This window comes from Schistocerca piceifrons, chromosome 2 (genome assembly GCF_021461385.2).
Source record: "Schistocerca piceifrons isolate TAMUIC-IGC-003096 chromosome 2, iqSchPice1.1, whole genome shotgun sequence".
Taxonomy (NCBI): domain Eukaryota; kingdom Metazoa; phylum Arthropoda; class Insecta; order Orthoptera; family Acrididae; genus Schistocerca; species Schistocerca piceifrons.
Window position 1 is genome coordinate 1,103,309,808 of NC_060139.1, and position 25,207 is coordinate 1,103,335,014.

The following is a 25,207-nucleotide window of genomic DNA, read 5'->3' on the forward strand; positions in this document are numbered from 1 at the left end:
ACGCGTCTGTTCGCTTGTCGGTCTAAATTTCTTTTGTAGCATAACAGCAGCAGACTCGAATCGCTAAATACTACGAGACTAATAACGTACAAACGATCGTTGAGCCTACAACGGATAGACCACATCTGTACGTGCTTGTATTTCCCGTGACGTCATAGTACCGGCGTACTCGAGTGTGCGTGATTGTTAGGAATTATGTTCGCGTAGAGTTACGACTCGACCTTCAGCCACCACCACATTGGTTCCGGTGTCGCTGTAAACAGTTTGCGCAGCACTGCTAGTAAGCATAGTGGCACAAAAACATCACCCTAAACAGGTAATAAAAAGAAAATTAATACATGATGGAAGAGCTTGTCTCATGAGACACGTAAACTTGTTCGAATTTATACATTAAAGAAATCGAGTCAGAAGGAAGATCACGCTGCGTTGCCGAGCGAATGCGAGAGCTACGGCAGCGTCGGAAAGGAAGCGAAGAAACGGCGCGAAGCGATCACCTAGCTACTGCACCGCTCGTGGCGTAACCAGCTAGTCTCCGTGTCCGCCCCGATAGCTGAATGGTCAGCGTGACGGACTGCCGCTCTGAGGGGCCCGTGTTCGATTCCCGGCTCGCTCGGGGATTTTATCCGCTCAGGGACTGGGTGTTGTGTTGCCTTTATCATCATTTCACCCCCATCCGGTGCGCATTTAAATATGCAAATTACCAACATCCTTGACGGACTGGAAGATGTTTGTGGTGGAAAAGTACAATCCTTCATTTTGCTTAGGGATAGGGAACAAAACATGGTATTCTATATGCTGTTAATTTTTTTCATATTTCTTAAATTACTGAAATAGAGAAATCAAATCCGGTGGTCAGTTTCAGCCCACATAATTTTTTATTAGATATACACTGGGATACAGGTTCTGGCGAAGTTTCAACAGAAGTAGCGATTTATTTTCCCCAGACTTATCATTACCTACATTTTTCTTGAGAGAAATTAGTGACGAATTTGGAATAATATGTTTCTCGTTGCCACTTTCAAATGTGCTTGTTTCAGCAAAACACAGCACAGTTTATAAATATTAATGTCACTAACCTTATAACGCAGTTGAAATTGCGACAGAAGCGTGACACAGCAATTGATGGAAGGACAATGAATAGTTAAGGAAAATGTTAATTATCGGTACAAAAATAAACTGTGATTTCTTCATATGTGTTGTTTCAAACCAACAACAATTCTCGTTTCACTAGCTATCGATGGTGCTTAAATATTACATTATTTCGCTGAAAAATTCTGTAGTCGCTCGAACATCGCGTTAGGTGTGGAAGTGTATCACATTAACCACACGGCAAAATAATCTCCACTTCGTGTACCATCATTTGCTAAAATCCTGTTTCGATATCTGAAATCATTTACGAGGTACGACGAATCTTGTGAATATTCCTTCTGGCTCTTTCGCTGACGCACGAGTTCGGGACAAACCACTTTACTTACAATCCACTTTCTCGACATTCGTAACAGATAGTAATATCTCTTCCAAGTCAAAGAATAATTCAATAATTTTGCTGCATTTCATATAAAGCAACATATGAGAAACGCCCAGCTTTACCCACAGGACAGGACAGATTTTATAAATTGTGGAATGGGGCCAAAATAAGGGGCTGTCAGTTACAATCGAACATACAACTTTATTATTTGATCAAACATTACAAGATGCCCAAAATTTTTTTTAAGCACATAGCCTTAATCTTTGGGACTTAATTACTGGCTCAAAGCCACTTTAATTTAAAAACGGCTGGAGACCAATAACTTAAAACTCAAGCATAATCAGAAATTTAAAAGGCAAGCCTTATCTTAAAACAGTTCTGTAGTTACGCTGACGTAAACAAGTTAAATTCAAATCGGCTGAACGCCTAACACTTAAAACTCCATAACATTAATTTTTCTTAAATACCAAAGGCCTTACGTGAAACAGTTCTTTAATTTAGGATGAAAGCCTTAAGAGCAAAACAACTCAAACTCAAAATCGGCTGAAGGCCCAACATTCAAAATTCAACGACATTAAAACCTTTAACATGCGAAAGGTCTTACGGGAAACAGTTCTTTAAATTAGGCTGAAGGCCTAAAGAATGTTACGCCTTAAGGGCAAAACAACCCTAATTTTTTAAAAAAATCGGCTAGAAGTCATACAAGTACAAACAAGAAGAACAAATAAAAAAAGGTACACCCAAGGGCGCTCAGATGTTCGAGGGTCGGCCTGGAATTCAAACACTAACGCTCGCTTAGGTCAGACATGCTGTCGGGCCAACCATTCACGATGCGACGACAACTCAGCCGACCGACAGTCAGCGGACCCACCGACAGGATAACTTCCACTTGACCAGGCCAGGGCACAACAGGGAGTTCAACGGAGCAACGTAGAAGATATTGGCGCCCGCAACCAATCATACACAGAGCTGTCCTGCTGCAAGTCGCCGAGCATTAAAAGGACGCGCGTGGTGTGCAGCACCGGTCCACAGGTGTCGCGGTGCCTTCCATTACTACCACAGGCCCACGGAAGGCGAGCCGATTTTATCCGTAGTGTAATACTGCTGCCCTCACCTAACTGTTCCCGCGTCGCGATCCGCGTTTCGGGTATCCGTTCGGCCGGATGACCGCGCATACCCGTGTGGCCGTCGGCCCGGCGCGACCAGAGACGTCACTCGCCCGGCCTGGACTATTCTGTGGCCAGTGCGAGCGCGACTCGCGACTCGCGACGCCGTTCGGTCGGCAGACAAACGTGCACGGGGAGTCTGGTGCGGGTAGCGTGCGCGGAACGGCGCGCTGCCGAGCAGTCGCACAGCGTCGGCAGTCAAACCGCGACGTGTGGCGCAGGCTCCGGACCGCTTTCCACAGACGCCACAACACCGCGGCGTCAGCTGACCGGCCTCCCCGGTTCCCGAGTGTGGCTTGCCAGACTCTGGCCCCAGTGAGACTCGCTTACGCCACTAGTTCTGCCCACTGTCGGCCCGCGTCACGTGACGGTCCTCCCCGTGCTCGCGTTTCCGCCTCTCACTGAGCCTCCGCAGCAGGGTCTCTTCCGAACTGGGTTCCGCCAAAAACTATTAATTAGCACTGCGTTTTTTCACGACCATCTGACGATACTATCTACTTCTTTAAAAATACTACGATAATTTACGATTTAAAATTGAAGTAAGCACGGAATAAAACAAGTTGGTTTTAAAAACGGAGATAAACGAGGTGTTCCATCAAAGTACCACGATACTGAAAGTGTCCCGTCAGAGTAAAAAGTTGGGAACCGCTACTGCGGAGGCACCTACACTGACAGTTCCTGCATTTATCGCAGCTAAGATCACCGTAGAAATTCTTCCCAAGAATGGCTACAGGTAGATGCGTCTATGTCCGCTGCTCCTAAATCTCATAGTCTGAAACTATCCCCGTCTAACTTGTCTCTACTGTCCTACTCGTCAACGATTGTAAACTGTGCTTTCTTGGCTCTTTCTGCACTACTCTAATTACTAAATGTTTTATAATCTTCTATTTTTGATATAGCTTGAGATTTATCGTGCTGAACATAATGCGAAATAGATACAACGCCTGGTAAGCTCTGATAGACGGCCTCAGCGCTCTAATCCTGCCGGGTTAAACAAGTAAATCGAGAAATAAATCAATATCTGAAACAAACACTTCAGACAACAGTGTTCCCCAGGTGACCCCAATGAACATACCAGAGTGGCGCCTCACTGCTTGACGTAAGCCACAACTTACTATTTAAAAGTTCATTGTACACTAAAATACTGACGCCATAGTCACACTGTATAAATTTTTTTCTTTGTAAAGAAGGGGTTACATTACAACTTCCAACGAACTATGTCGTCATTTACAAATGTAAAAACGTCACTTGGAGGAAATATAATGGGAATTATATATATATTCGCATTACCTATTCTCCAACCGACGTTTTTACACTTGTAAATGACGACATAGTTCGTTGAAACCTCTGATGTAACCCCTTCTTTACAAAGAAAAAAATTTATACAGTGTGACTATGGCGTCACTACTGTAGAGTCAAATAAACTTTTAAATTATATTTTACTCTAACTCGTTATGACAGTCAAGTAAAAATATGGAAATGCAACTTATTGAGCTGTAAATAAATTTCTAACCACATATATAAATTTTGCTCTTAGAAATTCTGATGTGACAAGCATTGTGAGTGTTGTCACGGTTCCTCGGAAATCAGTGCCGGTGCAATTCGTACTGTGTACAGCTACGTCGGTAGTAGTAGCGAAATTTTCCATGCGGGCATACGACACATTAATTAGAGTACCCTACTAGCAGACAGCTTTCTTACCGAGACCTACTACCGCACTGAGACCTCCATCGCTGCAGCGCAAGAGAGGCGGCGCTTACAGTGGCGACCGCGTCACGTTCCGCTCTCTCCAGTTCGCTTATGGCACTGACGCACTGCAGCCTGCTGCCGTAACAGAGCAACTTCACCAGTTCGCACTGGTGTGGTGTTAATGGCGGCGGGGGAAACGAGGTGGGGGGGGGGGGGGGGAGGAGGAGCGGAGCACTGAAAGCGAGCAGGAGCGCCTCTCACTGACTGCCACCTCCTCCACCTCCTGCCTGCTGGCTGGTCGGCCCCAGAACCCGCTCTTCTGATGGAACGTAACAGCGCGGCTCCGCAGCTGTGGCCACGGTTTCAGGAGGAATCCCTGACGTAAGGCGCCTACCAGAGCTGTCCGCGCCACCATCCTCAGAATTAAGTTCCCAGTTGGGTTACGTAATGCCGCCCCCTGTTTACGCACCTATTAGAGAGGCAATAACGAAGGCGCAAAACAGAATTCCCGAGGAGCACCCCAGCCACGCTGCCAGACAGCTCGCTCGCACGCCTGGGGTTCCCGACCCGAGCGCGCCCGGCACACACGGACCGCTACGACGCTGCAGGCCGGTTCCCACTAGAGCGCGGCAGCGCGTCCTACGGCAACGGCAGCGGCAGCGGCAAGCGTTTTCTGCTTTGACGCGGCGGCTCGCGGAATTGGCGTTCCCATCTGGAAGCGGCAGACACTAGCGGTAGCCAATGACGGACAGCTACTGAGGTACGGGGCAGGACCCACCGAAACGCCCGGTGCGTTTGGTTAACTATATCTTACACCTACATGAAGGAAAGACGAAGTTGGGTGAAGACATACCAATTTTCCATTTTCTGTACAATGTACTCTTTCACATATTTCATTATTCGTGTTTTCTCATTTCAAAATAAACAGATTTCGTGACTACCGTTCATGATTGTTCACTATCTCCTAACACATTTAAACAATGTACGACAAAAGAGATTATTAAGATAGTTAAGCGAGACAAAAATTTAAAATGTGATACGGTAGCAGGTACACGAAAACAGTAAGAACACAAAGGCTACGTGGAAGGGATGAAAGTGGAAGCCACCTGATAGAATTTCCCACAGAGCATAATGTAATCATCGCCAGCACCTTGCTTAAGAATCACGAAAGAATAGTATATATTTGGAACAAAGTTTTCGAAACCAGATTTTAAATTGTGAGGCATTTCCTGGTGCAAACGCAAACCTGACTGAAGAATGTCAATAATAAGAAAAGCGTCCTGAAAAAGAAAATTTGTTCACATCGAATATAAATTCTAATGGTTGGATACTATTTTACAAAGGTATTTGTGTGGAGTGCAGCCTTGTATGTAAGTGAAACGTGGACGATGAACAGTTCTGTCAAGAAGACAATGGACGCTTTCAAAACGTGATGCTCAATAAGAATCCTGAAGATTAGATACGAGGATCGTAATAGAGGAGGAAGAGGAAATTACGGCACAACTCTGACAACAATAGGGGTTAGTTGACAGGAAGTATTATGGGGCGTCAAACAGTGAGGACAAAGGGGTTGGGTGATAGTATTCTGATAATAATCATCTGTTGAAATACTATTCTACTATTTTATCTATTAATGTAAGCAGCGAATTTACTCTTCCATGCACTCCTCTACAAAACATTTAAACCAAAACTGAAATCAGCTGAACACCAAATCTTTCAACCACTGTCTGACAACTACTGTAGTCACTTTCAACTTTCTATAACTATCACTGGCTAGCCACACACATATACAGATATAAGGAGAACAGAAATAAACAAATGTTAGTTTTCAGCGTATAATTCTTTATGTTGGCACCATGTACATAAACAAACCAAACAGGATGGGACATAAGGTGAACACATTGTAGTTAAGACTTCAAATCAAAGTTTTCGGTAAAACGTCTACTGTTAGTGACAGAAGAAAAAAGAGCGAACATGAAAATGTGCTTATGTTCCATAATCTAAGTTTTAGTTCACCCCCCAGCATGTGACCAGGTGATGGGAAACATATATGTCCGCCAAAAACTCGATTCACTGTAAGTAATCAGTTATTCAAGTAAAAAAAGAAGTGAACTTCTTTTACAATCTGCAAGTATCACATATCAAAACAAAACTGAATCATTCTAGATTCCACCGAAGATGCCTTAAAGTAAAAGGCGAAACGCGTCTTGAATCAGTAAAGTACACTGGATAAAGAAAAAAAAGTTTGTTACTTACCAAAGGAAATAATCAATAGCTGTAGATATTTAGTAAACTACATCTAATGACATACCAGCAAATTAGTTTCGGTTTAGCTTCTCATTCCACATGCTATTAAATGCTGTTTAAAAAAATTCATCTATCCCTTCTGAAAAACTGTAGTTACTTTCATATCTCGGTAGATAAACACATTTAGGATATTTATCATGCGACGAAATACAAGACTTATCACAAGTTATCGTTTGCAAAAAAACGTTTCGATTTCTTGATCCGTTTACGAAATTTGCGGTTGACACAACCACATGGTTTACGACGAGCAGGACGAAGTATCGGTCGCGTCGCGAGCAACCCGCGCGCGGTCACCGCACAGCCCGTCTGCCGACAAATCATTCAATATCTCGAGAACGGTGATAGCTACCGATCTGCTCTCAGCTTTAAAAACAATTTCGATATGTTGGCTAAATTTCATACGCAATAATGTATTACCTAAAATGAACTGTACGCAAAGTCCACGCAATGCGTTTTTACCTCTGCACACACATTAAAATTGCGTGTAAAGGTTTACGTAAATGTGATTCAGCAACTGCTAAAATGTAGACTTTCACGGCCGGAAATATCATGTCCATTATAATTATCCGGGCTGTTATGCCGTGGTTGGTTGATGAATTTTGTCTCAATTCCCAACGTTTCGTCTCCGACTGCGGGAGACATCTTCAAGGGGGTCCGTGGGTCGTACGTGACAGTAGCGAGCCAGTGGGTGTGTTGGACCTTCCATCGACCTACGGACCCCCTTGAAGATGTCTCCCGCAGTCGGAGACGAAACGTTGGGAACTCAGAGAAAATTCATCAACCGACCACGGCATAACAGCCCGGATAATTATAATGGACATGATACAGCAAGTAACCACGACGAATAACGAAAAGAAATTCGGTCCTTTATCGAGAGAAGATATCAGGCTGTAACATGCCCAAGAATCAAATTTTTCTACCGAATAGTTTCCTTGGAATCGGATGATAAGTATTTCATAGCTGCCGCCGCGTCCGCGCCAGCGGTTCGGCGAAAGTTCGTGTGGCCCGGGGTTCCGTACCTGACGTCGCGCTCAGCACGTTCTGTGATTGGCGGCGCGGACCTGGAGCGCGGCACGTGGCAGCGGTTCGACACGGGCAAACCGCGACGCAGACCCCGCCGCGCCGTGCCGCTGACGCCGTTTCCATGGCAACCAAGCCGCTGACGCGCGGCAGCCCTAGTGGGAACCGGCCTGCAGCGAGGTTCGTCAAGGGTCACTGCTGTGCGACGGCAGTTCTCCAGCGGCCTCGCGCCTTCCCTGGCTCCAGGAGAGCCGGACACACACACACACACACACACACACACACACACACACACACACACACTGTACACGGTAAGCTGGCCGGTGGCCACGATGAAACGCGGGGAGCGGCGACGTGAGAGGGGGGACGTTTCCTCGCTTTCGTTTCGGTGCGGTCAACGCCAGCGGGCTCGCACCTCCTACCCACCAGTAGATCAGTAGATAACCTGCGGCAAGGACCATGAACGTAAAGTAAGTCAGTTTTAATGCAGGTCAGTGAGTAGAAGGCGAATGACACTTAAAATATTCAGTCAGGGCGGCGTCGCGGTTTATGCGATCGCCCACTGTCGGTGACTTTTCATTGCCTCGACAAAGAAGTACGGAAAGTTTCCGTAGCAAGTTCCAAAATTACCTGCATAAATTCGATCACACTAAAACACAGTTCATATTTTCTAGACACAAATTCTGGACACAATAAAAAATTCTGATATTGCAAAAAAATCTTAATTAAACACAAGAAATGCAAACTATCACTTTAATTTGTTATGAAAAGTACATTAATGTGTATTTTGTTAGTGCCTTCTAGGTAAGGATGTTGATTAAATAACGATATATCGATATTTTCCCAAAAATTATCGATGTCCATCGCTGATATTCTTTCACCCTATATATCGATATCAAAATGGCTGCATCGAGTGCCGATATTTTTATATTATATTTTTTTCACAGTTTTCGGCAAAAGTTTGAAGTTTGATACAGTAGTAGAACATTATTTTAATTTCACTGTGTGAAGGTGTGTTACTGCTCGTACTTCTTGAGCTTCCATCATGTGTAATCTTTCTCTTTAACTGTGTGAAGTAAGTATAAGTGGCACAAAAGAAGTCCGATTGCACTGGGGGTGAATGGAATAACAAGATTTCCGACGTGAAGAAACAGCACACCAACTACTGTTCTTCACATCGGCGTTCTTCAGAAACAGTTGTCGATGAACAAACATCCATATGATAAGACAGGCCTTTACGGTGGGCGGAGACGCGCGGGGGGAAATACAGACGTAATCGGCGCTCGCGGCTACCAACAGGAAACTGCAACTGCTGGCGCTGGCAGAAATGAAAAACCGCGGAAGTCTTCCCGACAAATCCGATATGTGACGAAGAAACTGAACGACGGACCCATAGGACACCTTTTACTGTGCCACTTACTTGCAGCCACCATTCTTAGCAAAGTGTTTTTCGCTGAGTGTGCACGTGCATCGTTTTCCTTTTACTTCTTGCTATACGGGGGATGGGCAGACTTGCTGATGTACAGAATATCTAACAATAAATCAACTTCTAAATATAAAACACTAAAACCGGCAGTACATTTTATCCGCAGCGTTGCTGCCTCTGGATCACGGGGTTCCGGGTTCCATTCCCCGCCGGGGTGGGGATTTTTCTCTGCCCGCGGACTAGCTGTTGTGTCGTCCTCATCATTTCATCATCATCATCATCATCATCATCATTTGTAACAGTGGGTAGAATGGATTGTGAAAAAACTGGACCTTATAAAAGTTGGGACTTTGTACCGGCGCTGATGAGAGCGCAGTTCAGCGCCCCACAAACCAAACATCATCACCACCGGCGGCGTATACAGGGTGTTACAAAAAGGTACGGCCAAACTTTCAGGAAACATTCCTCACACACAAGGAAAGAAAATATGTTATGTGGACATGTGTCCGCAAACGCTTACTTTCCATGTTAGAGCTCATTTTATTACTTCTCTTCAAATCACATTAATCGTGGAATGGAAACACACAGCAACAGAACGTACCAGCCTGACTTCAAACACTTTGTTACAGGAAATGTTCAAAATGTCCTCCGTTAGCGAGGATACATGCATCCACCCTCCGTCGCATGGAATCCCTGATGCGTTGATGCAGCCCTGGAGAATGGCGTATTGTATCACAGCCGTCCACAATACGAGCACGAGGAGTGTCTACATTTGGTACCAGGGCTGCGTAGACAAGAGCTTTCAAATGCCCCCATAAATGAAAGTCAAGAGGGTTGAGGTCAGGAGAGCGTGGAGGCCATGAAATTGGTCCGCCTCTACCAATCCATCGGTCACCGAATCTGTTGTTGGGAAGCGTACGAACACTTGGACTGAAATGTGCAGGAGCTCCATCGTGCATGAAGCACATGTTGTGTCGTACTTGTAAAGGCACATGTTCTAGCAGCACAGATAGAGTATCCCCTATGAAATCATGGCGGTGAATCGAGGAAGTACAGTACATACTGACGAAACTAAAATGAGCTCTAACAAGGAAATTAAGCGTTTCCGGACACATGTCCACATAACATATTTTCTTTATTTGTGTGTGAGGAATGTTCCCTGAAAGTTTGGCCGTACCTTTTTGTAACACTAAGTGCTGCCGATATTTTTATAGTCAGATACGTCGATATTTTTTCCGCCGATATAGCGATATTATTTCCATAAATCTCGAGCCAATGTGATGATTTTTTAAATACTTATATATAGGATTTCCGATATTTTTAAAAATCCTGAATGGGGGGGGGGCTCCATATGGTTCCGAAGTTGTGCAGCGACAGTAAACCATAAAATTACCAAATAAGCAGCAACCAGTCGCAAGATCATGTTTTCTTTATTTAATTTTGCATATCGATTGTTAATCAATTGAAATCGATATGCAAAATTAAATGAAGAAAACATGATCTTGCGACTGGTTGCTGCTTATTTGTTAATTTTTAAAAATATCAACAGTCCTACTTCTAAGCTGAATGAGTGCGAGCAGACGTAGAGTATTTATTAATAATTTTGTCTGCATTCTTCAACAGCACATGAAAACATTCAACTCAAGCTTCATCATAATTCACTGTGGTCAATAACATTGCTTTCGTAGTTTCTACAAAAAAACTATTTTTGTCGCTGCTCAACACATTACTTATTTGGGAAAATAGCTTTCAGTACCAGCATACTGATACAGCTAAACTGAACATTTAATTGCGGATAAATCATTTCATAATTGATACATTCGAAACAAATAGGTCCTGAATTACTTCTGGAAAAATTGGGACAAAGTTAAAAAAATCGTGACTGTCACGAAAAAAAGCAGGGGGCGGATGGTCAGTTTAAGTGTGTGGGCCATTTGAAGCACACTGGATGCCTAAGCGACATTCCAGTTCCACGTCCGACCTTCCGTGCCCTCCTCGTCAACACGTGCTTCTGCCGTTCACAGTCTCTGCAGGTCCCACAAAAAAAGAAAGAAAGGCCTCCGCAGGACCTGGGTTTCAGATCTGACCACACACTGTGCCAAGTGCTGGTGGGTGACCAGTCAATAACTAACATACGAAAACAAGAAAAAAAAAACAGCTTTCGGCGTGTGTGAACATTATGCCGCAAACCGCACCTTCTTACCTATTCCCATTTCGGAAATATACGTCGTCAAAGCTGTAAAGATCATTTTGCAATGTCGTGCATGTGTATAGGAGAGCATCTAAGCATGCTTGCCTCTGGGTTTTTAATTCAGTGAAACAAAGAAACTAATTCGAGCCGTTTTAATGACTTTTAACTAAGATTTATTACAATCTATTTATTTCCAAGCAATCGAATTTTCCCACACACGAAACACGTCCTGGTTTGCCCGGGATAGTAGTACAAGAATCAGTCGAGTACGCCTATGGACGTCCTCAAAACTAGGACAAATCCGGGAAAACTCAATCCTGCAAAATTCTAACTTTCTCCTAAGCTAATTAACCCAAATATATTTGTGCTTCTAGTAACACTGAGCGAGTAGGCTCGTAGGTCACTTCAACATTGGTACAATGTAATTCAGCTGATCAGTTATAGGGTGCTATCTTAAAAATGGGTCTGCTTGCTGTGTGCCAGACTTGGAAAGGCCACAGCCGAATCGATTTGATTCCCCGTCGTTTCGAATCGCTCTTGCCAGCCAATCCAAGTGTGGTTTTTTACAGGTTTCTCGGCACTCGCCTCGGCGAGTGCTTATCTCGTTTCAGCCTCATTTTCACGATCTAAAACGATTTCAACACGAAACACATATCTACATATTAACACTATTATGCTGACACATTTCAACTCACATAAGACTTCCTTTTGAGGTAACCTTGGGTTGCATCCTCAAGATTATTGTGTTTCGAATGTTGTAAGAAACTGCAAGGTTTGAAATTTATAAATGTATTTTGTTTGTTTGTACCGGTTAAATGGAAACAAGTAATAGGGTGTTTCAGAAGTGACGGTCAATATTCAGGGATACGACAGGAATGATCATTTGAAACAAAAAAGTCAAGTAAACATGGGCACTAAAGCGCATACCTTAAGAGCTAAGAGCAATTCTTGATCTTCCATACTGTGAAACAAATCGCTTCTATTGCAAGCTCTTTGTTTTCCATATTTTGGGAAATGGCAGTATAGACGAAAACAGGAAAAAATGTCCAGTGAACGTGTGCTCTAAAATGCATACCTTAAAATTTATGAGCACGTGTTCATCTTCGCTACTTTGAAAGACATCTCTTCTAATGAACTAGTGTTCATCACTTTTAAGGTACGCATTTTAGAGTACACGTTTATTGGACATTTTTTCCTTGTTTTGGCACTCACTGCCAGTTCGCAAAATTAAGAAAGCAAAGCGCTTGCATTAGAAGAGATTTGTTTCACATTATCTAAGATAAAGAATTGCTCATAGCTCTTAAGATATGCGCTTTAGTGCCCATGTTTACTTCACGTTTTTGTTTTGAATGATCAGTTCTGTCATATCCCTGAATATTGACCATAAGTTCTGGAGCACCCTGTGTGCATCAGAGTGATAATATATGTAATGGAGGTATCGTATGACTGAGTAAGACGTGATCCTCAAGATAAATTCAGTGCGATGTACATCTGCAAGTATGATTCATGTTATAAAAGTATATCAAGCAAAGAAATTCACAGGAAATTAACGTTGCGGTTAATAATGGAAGTAAGACTAAAGAAAAATCAAGACACGTTCATATAATTTGTCGACCTGGAAAAAGCGTTCTACAATGTAAAATGTTGCAATATGTTCGAAATTCTGAAAAAAGTAGGGGTAACCTGTGGGGACAGACAGGTCATAGACAACATGTATAACAGCCAAGAGGGAATAATAAGAGTGGACGACAGAGAACGAAGTGCTCGTATTAAACAGGATGTAAGACCCTACTGTTCAGTCTGTACATCGAGGAAGCAATGATGGAAATAAAAGAAAGGTTCAGCAGTGGAATTAAAATACAAGGTGAAAGGATATCAATGATACGATTCGCTGATGACATTGCTATCGTGAGTGAAAGTGAAGAAGAATTAAATGATCTGCTGAACGGAATGAACAGTCTAATGAGTACACAGTATAGTTTGAGAGTAAATCGGAGAAAGACGAAGGTAATGAGAAGTAGTAGAAATGAGAACTGCGAGAAACTTAACATCAGGATTGATGGTCACGAAGTAGATGAAGTTAAGGAATTCTGCTATCTAGGCAGTAAAATAACCAATGACGGATGGAGCAAGGAGGACATCAAAATCAGACTAACTATGGCAGAAAAGGCACTCCTGGCCGAGAGAAATTTACTAATATCAAATATCGGCCTTAATTTGAGGAAGAAATTTCTGAGAATGTAGGTCTGGAGTACAGCACTGTATGGTAGTGAAACATGGACTTTGGGAAAACCGGAACAAAAGAGAATCGAAGCATTTGAGATGTGGTGCTACAGACGAATGTTGAAAATTAGGTGGACTGATAAGGTAAGGAATGAGGTGATTCTACACAGAATTGGAGAGGAAAGGAATATGTGGAAAACACTGATAAGCAGAGGGGACAGGATGATAGGACATCTGTTAAGACATGAGGGAATGACTTCCACGGTAGTGGAGGGAGCTGTAGAGGGCAAAAACTGTAGAGGAAGATAGAGGTTGGAATACATCCAGCAGGTAACTGAGGAAGTCGGTTGCAAGTGCTACTCTGAGATGCAGAGGTTGGCAGAGGAGAGGAATCAAACCAGTCAGAAGACTGTGCCTATGTGCCAAGTTTAGCGAACTTGCAAAAGGAGCAAGCGTCAGGCCTCTGCTACTAATCCATTAGCATCAAAATGCACAAATTGTTATGTCTTGTGCGATCCACATGCATAGTAAATTATAACAGCGAAAATAAAAAAAATAAAAAAAACTCAAGGTGATTCATTTCTACTGGTAATCTCCGCCTGTGTAAATTCGAATTCTGATACTGTTTTCTATAATAAATCTGCAACGGTGTGGAGTATATTTGCACTGCGGCACTGTTTTGTTTAGTGAGCTTATGGCGCTGCAGTTACGAAACTGATCCACGCAAAAGGAGGAGTACTTGTGACGGATTAGTACCGGATACGGTAAGCAAACCTCCATATTTTCACTGACAACATTCCTCACATTATATGACAAGTATCATGTTAGTATTGTTAATAATATCGGTTCTGGTACTGAAACACAAATTTATTGTTTCAGGTTAAATTTTGAAAGCAGTTTTTATTGCCGAGCATCCCAATCGGATGCAGTAAGGCTAATAGTGACAGATCCGAAGGTGGTCGGAAACTGTGCACTGCTAAATACGACAGTATAGAATACAGGATACGCGACGTTATACAGTGAGAAAAGTCGTGGGATAGCGATACGCACATATACACATTGCGACAGTATCGCGTACACGAGTTGTTAGAAGGCGGAGTTGTCATCTGTACTCAGGTGGTTCACGTGGAGAGATCTCCGACGTGGCTGTGGTCGCACGCCGGGAGTTAACACACTTTGAACGTGGAATGGTAGCTGGAGCTTATCGCACGAGACTTTCCATTTCGAAAATCAGTGCCAACACACACAAGTAATACTGCGTGAAATAACAGCAGAAACCAATGTGGGACGTACTGCGGACGTATCTTTAGGACAGTGCGGCGAAATTTGGCGTTAATGGGCTGTGGCAGCAGAGGGCCGACGCGAGAGCCTTTGCTAACAGCCGACATGGCCTGCAGCGCCTGTCGTGGGCTCGTGACCGTCGTATCGGTTCGATCCCAGACGACTGGAAAATCCTGGCCTGGTCCGATGACTCCCGATTTCAGTCGGTAAGGGCTGGCGGTTGCGTTCGAGTGTGGCGAACACCCCACGAAGGCCACGAACCCAATTGTTATGCCCCGTATGTACACTGAATGGACTGGGTTCTTTGCTGGCTAAGTTCGGCTACTTGGAAACTATTTGCAGCCAAACAACGATGGCAGTGTGTCATGTCAGAACATTCTGGACACTTTCGAGCGAATGATTTGGCCGCCCACATCGCCCGGCACGGGACACGATCGAAAGGTCAGTTGGTGCACAAAATTCTGCATCGGCTACGCTTTGGCAATTACGGACGGCTACAGAGTTGGCAGGGGTCAATATTTCTGCAGGGTCCGAGTGCCGAGTTGCTGTACTACGAGGAGGAGGAGGAGGAGGGGAATGTCAGTGTTTAACGTCCCGTCGACAACGAGGTCGTTAGAGACGGAGCTCGGGTTAGGGAAGCATGGTGAAGGAAAACGGTCGTGCGCCTTCGAAGGAACCGTCCCGTAATTTGCCTTAAGCGACTTGGGGAAATCACGGAAAACCTAAATCACGATGATTGGACGCAGGTGTGCACCGTCGTCGTCCCGAATGTGAGTCCTGTGTGGTAACCTCTGCGCTATCCCGCTCGGCCGGGCAAAAAGAGGTCCGACACCGTATGAGGAGATATCGCGTGACTCTAGTGTGGTATACACTATCAGAACATTCTAGAATATAGGATATAAGACATTACAGAATACAGGGTGGAGCCAGACGTCGCCAATACCCGCTCAACTCTGTGGTTCGAATCTTGGCGGAGGAAGGAAGTTTCTGCAGCAGTATTTAGTGTGAAAACGCGAGAGACACTTTTTGACGTCCCTGATGGGCAGTTCAGCGAGACTGTGATGAGGTGCCTCCACGAATGTATTACAGTTCCGTGCGGAGTTGACAGTTCCGCTCTGAGAGCGCCTACAGCCGCGAAGCTGTGGGGCTGAGGTTCCTGGATAGCGCTGGAAAGTCTCCTCAGGGCCACCACATCAGCAGACCTACCCACAACCGAGAATCTCTGGGGACCACAGAAATACCAGCTACAATACCGGCTACATCATCTCAGACGTGATTTCCATGCGGAGGCGGTACTTCCGCAAAGAATGACAGCATTATGCTTGAGTCGTGTTATGTAGTAAGTGATGAAACACTGAAAAGCGACGGCACAGAATCAGCGTTAGATAAATGTATTACCGTATAATATGTGCAGACTTATTCCATGACTCTGGGCCCCTAACATTTCGGAACATTTATGTACAAAGAGTCTTCAAAATAAGTCCAACTGCAACTGTAAAGAAAAAAAGACTACGGTACCTTTGTGCTCGGCTGCTTTCTTATTTCCGCACAAGTTGGCAAACATCCCGGATGGCGCCTTCACAGCTCGATGGAATTATTCCTTACCTGGAACAACGAAAACCACGCGTTAGGTGCACAGCATCTTTATTACAAGATGTCTAAAGAAAGATGTGTGAATGTTATCGTAGAAGAAACAAATGTACGAATGATATGTCTTTATTCGCCTTTAAAGCAGCCTGCCTGTATTATTTGGCAACTAAACACCTTTGGCCCATCATCAAGAATTCAGTTTCCGCCGCCACACTGCTTGTGTTAGTTACAAACGTATATTATGCTGCCAAAATTATGCCGGAATTAGCCGCAGCATGCGTGACTTACGATAGCATCCTGAACACCAGACTAAAGTAATATCAGAGGGGTAAGTAAAAAAGGAAATCGGTTTCCGAAAGGAAGATCGACAACAGATGCAGTATTTATGGTGAAACATCATTCAAGAACATGCAGATCTTAATCGACAGACGTACTTGACATTCTCCTTATCTCGAAAAAGCCTTCGATAAGTTACAGGGAAAAAATGTGTAGCATAATGAAGAAAAGAGTGCGCCTACTCCGTGTGGGTGTAGAAGGGGGGAACGGTCAGTATTCAGGGGTAGGACAAGACAAGTCCAGTAGACATGGACATGAGTTGGAGCACTTGTTCATCTTCGGTTCTGTGAAACATATCTCTCATATCGCAAGCTTTTTGCTTTCTATACTTGGATAGAAAAGTCCAGAAGTAATGGGCTCTGAAGCATAAGCACTAATTCATATTCACTTCTACTGAACAAGTGCTTATAACTCGTAAGGTACGCGTTTTATAGCGGAAGTTTATTGACAAATTCAGCTTTACTTAGTCCATACTGTCTCCTCACAAAATATGGAAAACAAACATATTGCAGGAGAAGTGATTTGTTTCAGAGTGTAGTAGATGAACGAGTGCTCACAGTTTTGGCGGTATAAATTTCAGAGCCCATGTTTGCTGGACTTTTTTGCCTCCTAAACACTGACCATTCCTCTTGGTTCATCCTGTATGAATACTGCAGTTCTAAGAAACGGCGTCTGGAAAGTGCAGTACGGCAAACAAACACTTAACAACCGCCAATACGTACTACATTACTACAGGCCGTGCTCGTGTGTGGTTCACAGTAAAAAACATTTTCAACGAAAGTGCAGCAGAAGTACGGAGCAATAAGAGTAGACAATTTTCGTTTTTGTCTCATCCTCATAGCGTTTACAACTCTGTCAGCAAAAAAATGATAAGAGGTCGAAAGAAATTAACTCGAGCATTCTATATAAAGAGTGGAGTTTACAGGTATTGGTTTGTCAGAGCAAGAGGTAGGCACACTTAATGCGGTTGGAACACATTTTTGAAAAAAAAAAAAAAAGGAATGTAGTGCTAAAACTTTAATATGTTACACTCTCCAAGTAATAAAGGACATAAAACGTCCGTTTAATGAACAGAAACATTTGACGTTAAGTGGAGAGTCTGTATACATAAGTTTAAATGTCCCGATGCACTGAGTATTCCCTGAAATTGCTGCTGCAGAACGTAAACTGCCATTACGGCGGACGTTGCCAGCTGCTGTCTGTGTACACAGTATAAGCAACTGTCTCTCACCACTTGTACCAGTACGAGGTACGAGTACAGCAGCGAACGGCAGGCCTCCAAAGAGGAGCACGGCGACCGGCGCCGGTCGTCTTCCACGTGCGGTGCGCGGGGTTAACGTGGCAGCACTTCCCTCTAATCTGTTCCGTAATACAGTAACTAAACGTCGTTTATTTGATCCTTCATTTCGGAGATTTCTAGAAAGTGTTTAAAAAACTACTCAAGGCGTATCTTAGTTTTCAAACAGAAAATTGAAAGCATTAGAAAAACTACTCGAGGCGTATCTTAGTTTTAAAGAGAAAATTGAAAGCATTATTCGACAAAGAAAACTATGAATTGTTAAAATATTTCAAGAAATTATTGAAGCCCCCTCAGTTTGGAAAGTTTCCACAATCTAAGCCACCAGAAAAGAAGAAGCTAACAGAAATGATTCGAGGGATGAAAAACAACAAAGCAGCAAGTGAAGATGGAATTCTCGTATAGTTGTGGTAACCGGCTGGTGGGAATCTACTGCAGGCGTCAAAACGAATAATGCACAATATGTGGCTAAGACAAGAAATTCCAGAGGACTGGAAGTGCTCGTTAATTCATTATTTACATAAAAAGTTGCACACGTGCGAGAAGGACTCGCCCTCCGGATGTTTCGTACAGACTGAACTACGTAGACGGACAGTTAGACCTTCTCGAGAACCGAGAATCCCGACGATTTTTCCCTGTTATCGATATCGACGCTGACGAGAATTCCAAACTTACGGGGAATTTTGACTTTTACGTGTAAATTTGTTATGCCATTTCGAATATGCTACTCTAAGTTTTCATTTATTTTATTAATATTGGAGTTGTGTTAACACGGTTTGCTAACTGGCAACTGCAGGCCCATTAACTGCGTCCGCTCTCGTCCCTTTTACGATTGCTGATAAGATTTGGCGGATGTCTCCAGAGAAGTAACCGGGGCTACTGTTGTTACGCAAATGTGGAATCGTTCTGTGTATCACTCGAGTGGATATTTCATGAGATGCTGGACGCTCATTGCAAGCAACTCGAGTGCAGTCGTGCATCAGTTAGGAGTATCACTTGGCTCTGAGATACTGCAGACGGTGTTGGGAGTCGCGAGCGCAGGCAGACCGCCTATGGGAAGGGGAAAGGGGGAGGGGAGGGGGGTGTCTGTGCGGCGCGGCGCACCCCCGTCGTCGCCATTCGGCAGAGGGACCGTTTCCACCGCGGCACAAGACTTCACTTCACCGGTGATCGACCAATTAGGAGCAATTTGTAAACAAGGCTACCTCGTCTATCACTCTGCCTCTGACTGAAATCCAGATCAAACTTCATACAGCAGCTTTTGAGATTTTTGAAAGATTGCGAATGCAATGTGAGTTTGTAATCGCAAAAAATTCTTTTTACGTGATATAATTAGAAATGAACAATTTTCGGATTTCGTTCCTTTACTTACACTGTGAAACCTTGCTTCTTGTCAAATTTCAAAATTCTACGTCAAGCGAAGTACCGTATAGGTTTTCAGGACTGACTCTGCGAGCATCAAAAACTGGCCGTATCTTTTTATCGCATTGACTTTGGAGCTTACATTTCTTACAGCGGCCGGCCGGGGTGGCCGAGCGGTTTTAGGCGCTACAGTCTGGAACCGCTCGACCGCTACGGTCACAGGTTCGAATGCTGCCTCGGGCATGGATGTATGTGATGTCCTTAGGTTAGTTAGGTTTAAGTAGTTCTAAATTCTAGGGGACTGATGACCTCAGAAGTTAAGCTCCAAAGTGCTGAGAGCCATTTTTCTTACAACGCCAAGCGACCGTGGATCCCACTATGTGACATAAATTTCACCCCATATTTCTAACCGTTACTGAGAAAAAAGGTCTTAACAGTCGGAGAGACAAAGAGACAGACGGACAGCGAGGTGACGCTACAAATGTTCCATTCTCACCGACTGAGGTACGGAATCTTCAAACGGAGAGATATCATTGTTACTATTTAGATGCGAGATGGTGCAGAGAAGCAGGTAGACGACAAGGTCGGGGAGCATCAAGACGGACTTTGGAAGGGAAGACGAGCAGATCTTGAGTGTTAAGCTGATAATCCGAGACAGAACAGCGGCGTCAGTGCCCTGCCCGATATCACAGTGTTTCTCTGATTCATGTTTTGGTGTCGATGATCAAACAAGAAACGTAGATCGATCGACACACAATCTAAAGCCAAATTATTTCGAGACATGTCTGAAGCTTTCGAGCTGTGTAAAGGTTCTAGAGCAAGAGATGGTCTATCCCCCTTTTGTTCCACTGTGTTCTTCATAAAGTGATCTCAGAATGGAAGAACTCCAGAGTCTGGAGAAAACGACCAGGTGCAACTGGGCCACAAAAACAAACCTCTCAGAACTCAGTGTTTGGTCTTTGAAGACGATGTTGCAATACTGGCCGGACACATAGCAATGACAACACGAAAAATCATTTTGAAAACAACTGTAAAACAAAATTGGGTCTCTAAAAATCTTACGCTAAAATAGAACATATGACGAACTTCATGAACACAGATTATGACAAACTGCAAGTCAATAAACTTAAATAGCTTGGTGATGTAATACAGAAGTGCGGCCTCGACGGGGAGTTCAATGCAGGACAAGGAAACTGTAAATGGCCTCTCAGTTGACTACAGATATCTACGTACAATAAGCAGAGTTACGGCACAACGAAACTGGACAACTAGATGTAACGATCAGAAAACTTAGAATGATGTCTTATGCCCATCTGGTTAGAACATTCGCTCCAAGAAATCAGATGTCATCTGAAAGAGACTAAGAGTGGAGAACAGAGACCCAGTTCAAAAAAATGGTTTACCATCTCGCGTCCAGAGGAAACCAAACAGGAAACTGGATCATAGTAATCACAAATCAAAATTATTAGAAAAACCGGAAATTGGATCAGAAGTAGTTAACTACGTAGTCCACATGAGTCCCGAGCTGAGTAAGAAAACGGGTATTAATAAACGCCGTGCTGTCTTCCTGTGGCGTGTACCGCGCGTCATGGTGGTGCTACTTCATTTCGGTTCCCACGGCTGAGTCGGCACCTTTGCATCCAAAAACATCGTGTAGTAGTCGTCTGGGGTGCAACGCTTGAAACCCGACACGCCGGCCAGTAACAGCACCCCGGACAGACACAGTCCCCACACGTCACTAGTTATACAGGTAGCGAGCAGGTATTACTCGGATGTTTCTAGTATCATCCATCAACCGATGAAGAAGAAGAACAAGAACGGAAGCCCTTTCTTTCGCGTGTCACATTTAATATACGCACTCTACCGTGATCTCGGGGTAACGTCCTTGATTAGTGATCAAAATGTCCTTAATCCCGGATTCGAACCTTGCCACATTTTGAATAAAATTCACCAGGAATGTCGGTCGAAGACTTCCAGCATAAGAAGTCACCCTCATATAGCCAACGGCCTTGTCAAAGAGGGCGGAGGAGCGGACAGAGGTTCACGGCACTCTCCTACCCTACCACTAAAGGCGGAAGAATTAGCAATCACCAATGGCGTGAGGGTGCAGAAGGCAACGGAAATCACTGCACTGAAGACACATGTGGCCTGTAACTAAAAAAGTGTTACGATGATCTCTCCATTGGCAAAATATTACGGACTAGTTCCCGATTCGGATCTCCGGGACTGGATTTACACGCCAAGGGGCAGGCGATCATCAGAAAAGGGTAGGATAACCAACGTACGACGAGTCGAGGCACTGAATGTCAGAAGTTTTCAACGTGGTAGGTTCAAATGGCTCTGAGCACTATGGGACTTAAGTGTTGAAGCTGCAAGGGCAGCTGTACCTGTACACGCCATCCAAGCTCTGTTTGATTTAATGCCCAGGCGTATCAAGGCCGCTATTACGGCCAGAGGTGGTTGTTCTGGGCACTGATTTCTCAGGATCTATGCACCCAAATTGCGTGAAAATGTAGTCACATGTCAGTTCTAGAATAATACATTTGTGCAATGAATACCCGTTTGTCATCTGCATTTCTTCTTGGTGTAGCAATTTTAATGGCCAGTAGTGTACTTCAGATGATCGATTAAAGAAGGAAGTACAAAGATGTTCAGGAAAATTCAGGAACACAGAATTATAAGTCACTTAGGAATGAAATAAATAGGAAGAACGGGGGATCTGATGCGAAATGGGTGCATCAAGAATGTGGAGAAATCTAAAAACAAATAATTGTCGGAAGGACTGACTCAGTCAAAACAGCCTTCGTTGAAATCAAAAGCAGGAGTGGCGACATTAAAGTTCAGTGGGTGTTCCACTGCTGAACGCAAGTGGGAGAGCGGACAGGTGGGGAGAGTACGCTGAAGGCCTCTATGAGGGGGAACACTTGTCTGACGGCGTGATACAAGAAGAAACAGAAGTGGACAGAAAAGAGATCGAGTATTAAAATTAGAGTTTAAAGGAGTTTTGGAAGAATTAAGAGCAAATGAGGTGGATGGATAGATAACATTCCATCAGAATTTCTGAAATCATTGTGGGAGGTGCTAAAAAACGACTATTCGCGTTGGTGTTTAGAATGTATGCGACTGGCGATATACCATCAGACTCTCGGAAAAACATCATCTACACAATTCTAAAGATTGCGAGAGCCGACGCGTGCGATAATTATCGCGACACATGCGAGAATTATCGTACAATCAGCTTAACAAGTCATGCAGCCAAGATGATGACAATAATACTATACAGGAGAATGAAAAAGAAAATTGAGGAAGTGTTAGATGCCGATAAGTTTGGCTTTGTGAATGGTAAAGGCACCAGAGAGGTAATTCTGACGTTGCGGCTGATAATGGAAGCAAGATTAAAGAAAAATCAAGACCCGATCATAGGATTTGTCGACCTGGAGAAAGCGTCCAACAATGTAAAATAGCGAACGATGTTCGACATTCTGAGAATATCAGGGGTAAGCTACAGGGAGAGAAGGGTAATACACAATATGTGCAAGAGCCGAAAGACAATGGTAAGAATGGACGACCAAGAACGAAGTGCTGGGATTAAAAAGGGTGTAAGTCAGGGATGTAGTCTTTCGCCCAGACTGTTCAATCTGTAGGCTGAAGAAGCGATGATGGAAATAAAAGAAATGATCAGGACTGGAATTAAGATTCATAGTGAAAGGATATCAATGACATTGCTATCCCGAGTGGAAGTGAAGAATTACACGATCTGCTGCTTGGAATAAACAGTGTAATGAGTACAGAATATGGATTGAGTTAGTCGAAGAAGTCCAAGGTACTAAGAAGTAGCAGAAATGAGAACAGAGAGAAACTTGACATCAGGATTGACGGTCACGAAGTAGATGATGTTTAGGAATTCTGCTAGCTAGGCAGCAAAGTAACCAGAGACGGACGGAGCAAAGATGACATCAAAGGTAGACTAGCACTGCCAAAAAGGTCATTCCTGACCAAGAGACGGCTATTAGTATTACACATAGGTCTTTATTCGGGGAAGAAATTTCTGAGAATGTACGTTTGGAGCACACCATTGTATGGTAGCGAAACATGGACTGTGGGAAAACCGGAACAGAAGAGGATCGAAGCATTTGAGATGTGGTGGTACAGACGAATGTTGAAAATTAGGTAGACTGCTAAGTTAAGGAATGAGGAGGTTGTGCGCCGAATCGGAGAGGAAAGGAATATGTGGAAAACAATGACAAGGAGAACGGATAGGATGGTAGAACATGTTTTAAGGCGTCAGGGAATGACGTATATGTACTAGAGAGAGCTGTAGAGGGTAAAAACTGTAGAGGAAGACAGAGAGGTTGTTATATACGCAACAAATAATTGAGGGGATACGAATTCGTGCCGGACCGCGTCAAACGAGTCAGAAGACTGATGACTGAACAAAAAAGAAACGCACACTGACAGACCGAGTGTTTTCCATTTGGGAAATGTTTCGTTGTGGAAGAGAGGGCAGACACGCGGCTCGCCGTATTACGGTAGAACGTTTCCACACATTTCCGACGGTGTGGCGTTTACCTTTGCGGACAAACAGTAGTTACGTCGTCGCGTTTAGCTTTACGGGAAGGTACAGTACTCGCTGGAGCAGCCGCGAGACAAGTTTTGCGCAGTCTCCAGTGTCGTCATTTTTACCACAACGTCACTGATTCAGGGAGTTACGGTGTAAATAGCAGTAAATGGAGTTCTTGCAGAACAGAAAGTCATTGTAAATGACGTCAGGGGAGTGGTCGGTTCTAAGTCAAATGCCAATCGTAGGGTAAACGATGTGCCGGCAGGTTGAAAGAACGATAAACACTGTAAATAAACACGACGTAACTTGTCACTTCACTTCAGCTGTTCACCTACGACTGTGTTTGGTGGCTTTGTTCCGTCATCAGATGGCGGTAAGTTTTCGTTTTCCGCTCAGCAGCACTACTACCAGGAAAGCGAGGATACTGACCTATCTGATAATTATAAGAATTCATCATTTTTACTGCACACGCATTTGGCAGATTAGTAAATTTAAACCTTTTTCAGACAGGAAGTCGGGTCCATGACCATTGCGTACTTTCCCCCAAGAAACCTGCATCTGCGTTTTACGCACCTACTGTTTACTAGCTGTTGGAAAGATGTTAGAGGGACCTGGCGTCTTCTAGGTTTCTGGTATGTATAGCGTCTTGTGCGGTAGAGATTATTGCAAAGTTGTAAATCGGTAAAAACTCTTTTTAAGTATTTAAATAAAGTACGTTTCTACACAAACGAGACCTACGCTGTGTTTATTTTATTGCTCACGTTCTGTTCACTTCTTCGTAGTTTAATTTCGCAGTCGCGGAAGCAGCCTATACAAGGTATACACATAACTGCAGTAGCAACAGAGGAAGAATAGCTGGATGTGTTAACAGCATTAACGCGCTTCCATTTCGGTCGTCTGTTACGGGAAACGATTCTGCCACGAGATTCGGCGGTGTTTTCATTGAGGGCGAGTGAAGCAAGCAGACGGGGCTTCGCCGGCAGCGGCGGCCGGGCCGGCTCTCGTCGACCCCAGCAGCGGGACCGTGGCGGGCGGCTGCCGTCCAGCTCAGGGAATGGAGCGTGCCGGGCACCCCTCGACCAGCTGCAGTCCCTCGACCAGCTGCGTCCCTCGTTTGACCACGTGGACCAAAGGATTGTTTGACGACGACTCGTTTCGACTGCCGACACTTTATTTTTCCTTCGCTCTCTTCGCAGATGAAAGTATACGTGTAAACCTTACAGCTACACCTGCAGCTTTACTGAGATGTTGCCGGCAGAGGGCCTCCCTACCGTAGCACGCACTGCGCGC

At 44.1% G+C, this 25,207-nt stretch overlaps 1 protein-coding gene across 1 annotated transcript in view; it reads right to left on the reverse strand.

Moving 5' to 3' along the window:
* The window catches only part of LOC124777979 (caskin-2), a 1,020,751-nt gene that overhangs the window by 513,543 nt on the left and 482,001 nt on the right, over positions 1-25,207 (reverse strand). The window contains exon 2 of the mRNA XM_047253543.1: positions 16,290-16,376. Coding sequence (XP_047109499.1) covers positions 16,290-16,335 — 46 coding nt within the window. The 5' untranslated portion in view covers positions 16,336-16,376. The remainder of the gene's footprint in view (positions 1-16,289; positions 16,377-25,207) is intronic.